Source organism: Danio rerio, chromosome 16, assembly GCF_049306965.1.
Source record: "Danio rerio strain Tuebingen ecotype United States chromosome 16, GRCz12tu, whole genome shotgun sequence".
Taxonomy (NCBI): domain Eukaryota; kingdom Metazoa; phylum Chordata; class Actinopteri; order Cypriniformes; family Danionidae; genus Danio; species Danio rerio.
In genome coordinates, this window is record NC_133191.1 from 54,055,001 (window position 1) to 54,065,000 (window position 10,000).

Genomic DNA, 10,000 nt, shown 5'->3' on the forward strand with positions numbered 1-10,000 from the left:
AACGAGTTCACGTCTCCTCGCTGCCCTAACAGCACGTTTCCTATTCATCTCTGCTTCTTTTTTCCCTCTATTTTAATACTATTCCACTCCAAAAAAAAAAAAAAAAGCTGAGATTCTTTTTCATTAAACCTAACACTTAACACCTTAATAGCCCTGGGCTACATAGCGCAGAAATTGTTTTTATTGTTATAAATATTCAAAAGATGAAACCATCTGTTTTTAAATTACAGGTACGGCAGCTTTATCATTTTTATAACATGAGCACTTGGGGACTTGGGGGGTTGGAAGGAGGGGGGTGGTGGTGATTGTGGCTTACAATAGAAGAACTGATCATCTCCAAGTCTGGAGATCTCCGCCTCTCAGAAATCAAGACTCTTCAATGACAGTTGTGCATCTCTTATCAAGAACTGCTTACTATCTGAAGGGCTCTTCGTGGGACTTTAAGATGCTTTGGAGGTTTGGTTTTGATGCTACTTTATAAGAACTTAAATCGGTTCTCGTCTGATGTCATATAGAGCTTTAAAATGCTCTATATTGTGTGCAAAATTACAATTGTACTTGTGTGATTTGATCTAAAAAATAGGTGTAGAATAATACTTAAAAAGGCTGTTTTGTTGCATCTATGGAAATCTTGTCTTTGAGTAATATGATATGGAGATCAAATAATTGCTCTCTGACATCATACGCAATTTTAAAATGCTATTTAATCACATTATGTGGAAGTTGAAAAAATAACGCGTCCTTATGATGTATGGAAATTAAAATTTTCTTTTGGCGATTTAATTATGTCACCATACAGAATGTTGTAATTTGTGTTTATTTCAAGAGTTCACACTTAGCTGATGATTGATTATAAAGCTTGCGTGCTTTATAGCTGAGCTCATAAGTTACTCGAGCTCGTGGCTCCCTCCCATTTGCAGGGGAGTTTGAGCTCAGGTAGATCTGGAGAACTCCCCTGCTGTAGTAGCTAATAAACAGATAGGGATTACTCTTAAGAGATAACTATTTACTAGGAGCAGGTCTATGTCGATTTGGATTAGTCAATTAACTTAAGTTGCATGTTTTTGGAAGGTCGGAGGAAACTGGGGGGCCCAAGGTCAACCCACGTGAGAACGTGTAAACTCCGCACAGAAACATCAACTGGCTTGGTAAGGATTAGAACCACAGACGTTCTTGCTGTGAGGCAGCAGTGATAACCACTGGGCCACCGTGTCACCCTCCTAGGAAAGGAGGAGGAGTAGGGGTGGAATCTTCAAAACAAAGATGACTGTGGCATGGAAACTAGGGTATGTATAGTGGCTTAGGAATCGTCTGATTGGGGAGTCATCAATTGGATAGTACGGGCAATCATACGCACGTGTTCCTCTCGAAATTAGTTTATAAATAAACTTCACTTATTTATTTTTTAAATGGATCTTGAAAATGCTTGCATACGGAATGATACAATTTCAATCGTTTTCGATGACATTGTTTCAATTCCATGACATCATATGAAACTTTTACAGCTCTTCTATGACATTCTACGGAATTAATGACAGTGGATAATACAAATTACTGCATGACATCATCAACTGAACGTAAATATTCAAACTTGCTTTTAGCTCCATGTGATGCTAGGAGCATATCAAGTTTAATTCCGTTAGGTTCTCTAATGCTGCGTTCACACCAGACAAGTCACACACAAATAAATCACGTGTAAATAGAAGAGTGAACATTTTGACTTAACTCGCTTAATCAAATTCACTTCATTCATACGTCAAATTCACAATAGACGTGAATTTGCATTATTGGCAGGGCTTCTGTTTGCCTGGTGACTCTAGCTTTGTTGCTAAATGGCTAACATGGATTTTATTGAGAGATTAGCTGTGTTTATGTGCTTCAGGACGGCTGAAAAACAGCGCTTTTTCGTTCGGCACCGTGTCCGAGTCCACTAGATCATTTCAGAGGTGCACCCAGCTTTGTGGGTTCACCAAGTCCTCCACAAGCTATGCCCAGATGATAGAGGCTTTTAGCGGTGCTACAGACTGAGTCGAGCCTAGTTTGATGAGCTGATGTCCAGTGTCAGCAAGAGAATTTCCCCTCAAAACACCTACAACAGGTGCTACGTCATAATCATGCACTTACAAGTGCAAGCGATTGGTTAAGGCAGCATGAATGTCTGCTAAAGTTCAGATTTTCCAACTAACGAATACATTAAGTGTGTCAAATGCACAAAACGCTTAACTCTTGCCGCACTGTTTGCGTGTATCGCGCAGCAGGATGTACAGTTGAAGTCAGAATTATTAGCCCCCCTGAATTATTAGCCCCCCTGTTTATTTTTCCTTAATTTCTGTTTAAAGGAGAGAAGATTTTTTCAACATTTCTAAGCATAATAGTTTTAATAACTCACCTCTAATCACTGATTTATTTTATCTTTGCCATGATGACAGTAAATAATATTTGACCAGACATTTTTCAAGACACTTCTATACAGCTTAAAGTGACATTTAAAGACTTAACTAGGGTTCTTAGGTTAACTAGGCAGGTTAGGGTAATTAGGCAAGGTATTGTATAATGATGGTTTGTTCTGTAGATAGTCGGGAAAAAATTAGCTTAAAGCGACTAATAATTTTGTCCCTAAAATGGCTTTTAAAAAAATTAAAAACTGCTTTTATTCTAGCCGAAACAAAACAAATAAGACTTTCTCCAGAAGAAAAAATATTGTCAGACATACTGTAAAAATTTCTTTGCTCTGTCAAACATCATTTATGAAATATTTAAAAAATGACAGCAAATAATTCTGACTTCAACTGTAAATCTTTTGCATTTCATGCTTCATCTCTGTCTGGTCTTAACGCACCGTTATGCCACCAGACTGAAAATATGATGGCTTTTCTAAAATATGAAATATTAAAATATGACACTATGCAGAATTGTAAAAATCTTCTGTAATATATGATGGACCTCTTTTCCTTATAGAATAATTAATCTTTCATAGTTTTTATTGTTTGTGCATGACATCATATGGAACTTTAAAAAGCTCCTCAGTGACATTCTATGGAATTATTGACATAAGAAAATTCATCATCAATAACTGAAAAACAAAATGTCACAAAATGTAAAATGTTGTTCAAAATGTAAATATTTAAACTGAAAATTTTAGTTCCATATGATGTCAGGAAGATACCAAGTAGAATTTCAAAACGAAAAAATATTTTAGCTTCCTCCAGCAGAAATCGAAGACCACGCAGAATTTTAAAACTCTTCTGTAACATCATATGCACCTTGACAATGCATCCTTACAGAATATGAATTCATTCCATAGGATGATAAAAATTCTTCCATGCCATCATCAAGTATTTTGGTACAGTTTGGTAATTCTATAGAATGGACATTCTATAGAATTGTTTACATAGTGCTATTCAATTTCTTGCATGACGTCAAGAATCAACACAATGTCCTAAAATTTGGCCCAAATTATTTAAGCTGAACATTTTAGTTACAATGTCAGGAGCAGACCAAGTAAAACTCCAAAGGGGTCTCCAAAGCCATCAGGCTGAAAAAACTATTTCAAAAGCTTTTTCGAAGCATGCTTTAAACAAACTGGAGCAGAGTTCAGCAGGACCAGCCAGACGAGGGTTAACCGCTCACTAAACTACACACGCTGGAGAAGGACTATTAACCTTTACTGCTGCAGAAATGAAAAACTCTACAGCAGCATCCAAGATGAGCAGAAGACCCTCTCCAAAAAGCCGGAGCGCGATTACGAAAGCACACCGCCATGCTGATAGAAGGCCAGCCAGCGTTTTAAATGTCACGGCCTCTTTTATCGCTGATCTGAAACAACAGTCAGTGGTGGAAGACAGCTAACAAACCAAACCAAACATAATAATTTAAATCGACAGCTAACAACAGAAGAGGAAGAAAATCACACATGATTTCATAAGTCATGGAGGATCTGTTTGAGATGTCATATGAGTCAACCTTTGGTAGGATTTGACACAGATGCTGTACCAAAAAAAAGCTCATTCATTTCGTTTCCCCAACCTCAAACCACACGGCCAACCCAACGGCAGGAGTCATCAACAGGTAATAGGACAAGGCTCTTTAAAAGATAACCATCGGCAGGCCTTATCGGGGCGCCCAGGAAGTCTGTCACGCTGCTATCGACCCGACTCATCTATTTGACTTTCCGTCACGGGAGATTCGCATATAAAAACGCTCAGGCGCTCAGTGTTTGTACTTCCTCCTTACGTGCCATCTTTAGTTTCCCTGTGGAGAGACTGTTCGCATTGTGATGGCGAGGTGGCTTAATTCCCCCTCCTTTACATCTTTTTTGGTCTCATTTTATCTCTTTTTGGGGGGAATTTCATGTAAAAGAGGGGAAGGAGCATATCAGATCTTAGTGAAGTATGCAAATATGGCATTTGGTGGTTTTTCTATATTATAATATGCAGGTTAAAGTAAACGTCTATGACATTATATACACTTAAATTGACTTACTAATGGAAAAAAAAGAAAATATAGTCTTTCTATACTTTTTATAGTTCAAAAGTTTAATAATTTAAATGACATTTTAAAGGTTCAAGACTTATTTTAATGGTCCGCTTGTTGAATTTAAGTTACATTGCATCTGCATGTCAACTAGTTCTCATTATATATAAGTGGACTGTTAAGTTGGGGTTATTGTTAGTGTAAGTTAAAATGTACTTGCAAAGTATCTTATAGTCAGTCAAATGTCTGTTGAATGTCTGTATCAACAGATATGAAGCAGACAGTCTACTAATACTCAAATGGACCATCAAAACAAAGTGTTACTGTACTTTTTTTTTTTTTTAGATTTTTTCATCAGTTAAGACAACGTTAGCACCGGTCAGCTTTAATATTGGGGAAAACTGGATAATTTCGAGCTTTTGTTAGCTAATTTTATCTTTCGGGTTTCATGATTCACAGGGTTTTTTGCATGTTTTTTTTTTCCCACGATGATCTTAAGACCCATACAGCAAAGCTGTTTGTATTTAGCAAGCATTTTTCTTAGAAGAGCTGTACGAGAATTGGAGAATGGCGGACTTTGTCTTTTATCAATTGAGTTCGTTACCATTCAGACACATCGCCTAGATCCGATCTACTGTGTTTGCCTATGTTTAAAATCCTTCAGATTACCGGCAGAGTTAATGGTTGGAATAGATAGGCAAAGAGACCTGCTGCACTGCTATCCACTATGTCTGCATTCAGATCTGGGGATTGAGGAGCAGAGAAGTTCTCCTCATTTATAGTGTTTACATAAGCACAATTATCTTTATAATGATAACAAATTGTTGTGTATATGAATTTCCGAATAACAAATGTAGCAGGGCAGTAAATTACTTACTAATTATTTCTTTGCATTTCAACTTTGTAAACCATAAATTCATGGGTCTCCTCACGGTTTATGGCTCATATTGTGAGCTAACTGACAACAGTTGTTCGCTCCCCTCTTTCTACCCTGCTTTGCTGGCCACGCCCACTCCTCCCTCTGCTCGCAGAGCTCCACACCCATCTTGGAGAATTTTTTATAGACTTAGAAGTAGACTTAAACCGAAAGAGAGGGGTTTCATGACCCTTTAAATTAGTGTTTCTCTGACATCATATGTGGCTATGGACCTAGGCTGGCTGGCTATATATAATTTGTACAGATTTTTGCAACTATTTTGCAGCTCAAGGAAATAAAAATGCAAGGAAACTTTATAGTAATGATACGAATAAACATAGATAATATACCATCATGGGAAGCCACATACATACAGTACAAGCATAAATATTAAAACGATACTGCAATTCACCCAAAAATGAAAATTCTGTCATCATTTACTCACCCTTATTACAAAAATGTGGGACTTTTATCAAACACAAAATAAGTTAATTTGAAAAATGTTAAAACCTGTAACCATTGACTTAATAGCATTTGTTATTCCTACAATGGAATTAAATGGTTACTGGTTACTAACATTCCTCAAATTAACTTCTGTTGTGTTCAACAAAAAAACAACAACAGATGTTTGGAACCAAATGCAATGACTTTATTATTTTTGAGTGAACTATTCCTTTAAAAACATTTACAATGACTTCAAACCTCTATAGTTCTCAGCTTATTGCACATTAAGTGCTGTTTAAGCCAAATTAAAGATACTTTTAACTTCTTTTCAGTTGCACACCACTCAATATATCCAACAGAAACAATAGGATACAGCAACAAGCTAAATAACAACTATTCTTAAAAACTAGACTCCTCCTGACATGTATCGTTACACAAAAACCACTACATATCCTTCATTCTACAAAACATTATCTGTAATTCCCTATTCAACAACCTTTTCGGGAGCAGGGATTTCCATTCACAGTATTAATGAGACACTGATCCAATAAAAGTTGGCCCTTAAAGGAGACCTATTATGCATCTTTTAACAAGATGTAAAATAAATCACTGATGTTCCTACAGTGTGTGCGTGAAGTTTCAGCTCAAAATACCACACAAATAATGTTTTATAGTTCTTTGAAACTGACCCTTTTAGGCTTGCAAATAGTGTTGTTTTGGTGACTGTCACTTTAAATTCAAATTAGATTGTGATCTTTTTAAAATAGGGCGGAGCTATAAATGCATCAAGCAGAGCATCACCGACATTATCTACAGCAGGTGACAACTCTAACAGCAGATGGCTGCTTCTCACTCAGGGCTGTTTATGCTAATGAGGGAGAGATTGTCACTAATGGGCGGGGCTTTCCCCCTTTGATGACACGTACAAATGGAGATTGTCAATCAAACTGTTTCTGGAGACCGTTTTTATTAAGTGTGATTCTAAAAAATAAAAATAATCCATTTAAATAATTAGATACTGGCTATGTTTACACACTCTTGCCACACAACTGTGTTTAAGTCCCTTATAAAAGTGATTTTTGCATAATAGGTGCCCTTTAAATCTCCCTGATCAGTCCAAAAGCTTAATAAAAAAGAGATCATATCTACCAGGTAACGCCAGACACTCAGTACTCATTTGAGCGAACTAAAATGAGCGAACGACATGCCAGCGAGAGGAATCAGAAACAACAACAAAAAAGCTGAAACCTCCCTCCTCCCCGGAAAATTGCAGCACAAACAGACGCGCGGATGCATGCGGGCCTTCAGCCTACAAGCGGACTGTAATTCAGTGTAAGCACCGGGCCGCTGCTCAGTGGGAATAGCTCACATATGGACTGTAAACAGAGTGATTAGAGAGATGTGGAGCGGCTCGGCCCCTGCGCTGCCTGAACAGCACCCTGGGACTCTTTACATCAGCACACACACTCACACACACACACACACCTGCAGGTAAAAGAACGGCTTCCCTCAGATGAAGGAGACCGAGACTGCGCCAACACATAGTGTGAGGTGTTTAAACAGCACATCTGATTATTAAAAACAAAAGGAAGCGTCTTTGAAAGGGTGAATCTCAATGTAACGCATCAAGGTTGGGTTTGAGCATAATATAAGGATGAAAAAATTTTACATTTAAGAAAAGAAGTCAATTTTTTTATATAATTAACTACTAGATTGGACTCTAATTTTTGAAGTTAGATTTATTAGCCCCCCTTTTATTATTATTATTATTTTTAATATTTCCCAAATGCTGTTTAACCGAGCGGGGAAATTTTCACAGTATGTCTGATAATATTTTTTTCTTCTGTAGAAAGTCTTATTTGTTTTATTTCGGCTATAATAAAAGCAGTTTTAATTTTTTTTAATGAGTTATTAAATCTATTATGATTAGAAATGTGCTGGATAAATCTTTCCGTTAAACAGAAATTGGGGGAAAAATAAACAGGGGGTGGGCAATTATTATGCAGTTTTATCAATTAATTCATTCATTTTCCTTCGGCTTAATCCCTTATTTATACGGGGGTCACCACAGAGGAATGAACCACCAACTATTTCCGCATGTTTTACGTAGTGGATGCCCTTCCACCTGCAACCCAGTACTGGGAAACACCCATACACACTCATACAATGCGGCCAATTTAGTTCATCCAATTCATCTAGCGCATGTGTTTGGACTGTAGGGGAAAACCAGAGGAAACCCACGCAACAACATGCAAACTCCACACAGAAATGCATCCGGGTCCTGCTGAGACTTGAACCAGTGGCCTTTTTGCTGTAAGGCGACTGTGTCAACCACTGAGCCACTGTGCCAACATATTATTACTTTAGTTAAAAGCTAAACATTTCTGAACTACTAAGGTCACCAATAAGCTGTTGACTGTTTCCAAACAGATTTCCCAAACATCATCTCATTATTTACAGTTGAAGTCAAAATTATTAGCCCCCTTTGATTTAAAAAAATAAATAAATAAATAAATAAAATTCACAGTATGTCTGATAATATTTTTTTTCTTTTGGAGAAAGTCTTATTTGTTTTATTTCAGCTAGAATAAAATCAGTTTTTAATTTTAAAACACCATTTTAAGGTCAATATTATTCGCTTCTTTAAGCTATATTTTTTCTATAGTCCACAGAACAAACCATATTTATACAAATCTTGTCTAATTACTCTAATCTGCCTAGTTAACCTAATCAACCTAGTTAAGCCCTAAATGTCACTTTAAGCTTAATAAAAGTGTCTTGAAAAATATCTAGTAAAATATTATGTACTGTCATCATGGCAAAGATAAAATAAATCAGTTATTAGAAATGAGTTATTAAAACTATTATGTTTAGAAATGTGTTGAAAAAAATCTTCTCTCTGTTAAAACAGAAATTAGGGAAAAATAAACGGGGGTCTTGTTCAGGAGAGCTAATAATTCTGACTTAAACTGAATATATATATATATTAAAATAAAAAATTTTTTTGTTTATTTTGTTTTAATCTTTAACAGAACTCAAAGTAAGTATTTTTATTAAATGTAAATGATAAATTCTCCACACAACACATCCATATTCATAAATACATTCATTCCCATCGCAAATCGATTAAGTTAACTTAAAAAATTTAAGTAGATTGAACATAAAACAATTAAGTTGTCCTACAAAAATCTCGAGAATTGTGTTGTTTCAGCTTAATTTAAATAAGTAGTTTGAACAAGCAGTGAAATAAACGTTATTGGTGTGCAACAATACATTAATGAGAATGTGTGTGTGTGTGTTTAGCTGTTAATTTTGTTTTCTTTCTTAAGCAGATATTTTATTTTGTTGCTTTTTTTTTACATTTAATTTAGTTTAATAAAAAAAGCCTACGTACATATGCATTCTGTAACAAAACACTACTATGCATCCCTTTTTAGCATTACAGTAATGAGAATTACGCCATTTCAAATGCGGATTACTCTAATGACCATTAAACACAGCACAATGCACAAATGAATCCAGCAAAATACGGCCTTGAAAATAGGTTAAAAACACGGCGTGTTGACAGGTTTCGTGAGATTCACCCATAACAGTCGACAGCTTGTAATGCATTATCAAGATCTTGGTGGTTCACCCATTGTTTACCCTAAACAATACTGGCATTCACAGCGGCCAGCACTGCTGCAAGAGCATCAAAAATAAAGTGCATTAATCTACGGGGGATGACAATGGCTATTGATTTGGACTTCTATAGCAATTCTGTCCATTTCCACTCTATCAAACTCTGGGCATTTGTAAAAAGGGACACTTGCACAATCTTGGCAACCAAACGTGGAAGGCTCCAGCACCTGTGATAAGGGACATTCTTTAGCCAGAGAGCTCTGGTTCATGTCTTTGAGTAACTCCTTGAGCGCATTTCTTACTGTAGAGTGGGTCCACTGCTCTGGAGGAAGGTCTTCCAGTTTAGGACAACTGCAGGAAAGGGAAAGAGAGAGAAAAAAACAGAGAGAAAGAGAGGACAGTGAGCACTGGGCTTTGCTTTTTCTGCTGCAAGCGTCCCTCTAAGACAGACAGATTTCATTTGGCGCATGAAGCAGATGCATCTGGAGTCTCTCGCTCCTCTCTCTCTCTCTCCTGATTGTTCTGATTAGTTAATTACTTTATACA

At 36.6% G+C, this 10,000-nt stretch overlaps 1 protein-coding gene across 34 annotated transcripts in view; it reads right to left on the reverse strand.

Annotated features, from left to right (window-relative positions):
• Window positions 1-10,000, reverse strand: part of satb1b (SATB homeobox 1b) — a 209,358-nt gene that overhangs the window by 82,098 nt on the left and 117,260 nt on the right. For 18 of the 34 annotated variants that reach the window (XM_073925254.1, XM_017351562.4, XM_073925255.1 and 15 more), the window contains one exon: window positions 9,682-9,805. In XM_073925254.1, coding sequence (XP_073781355.1) covers window positions 9,682-9,805 — 124 coding nt within the window. The remainder of the gene's footprint in view (window positions 1-9,681; window positions 9,806-10,000) is intronic. The other 16 variants (NM_001423200.1, XM_073925260.1, XM_073925250.1 and 13 more) reach the window with 1 other exon arrangement.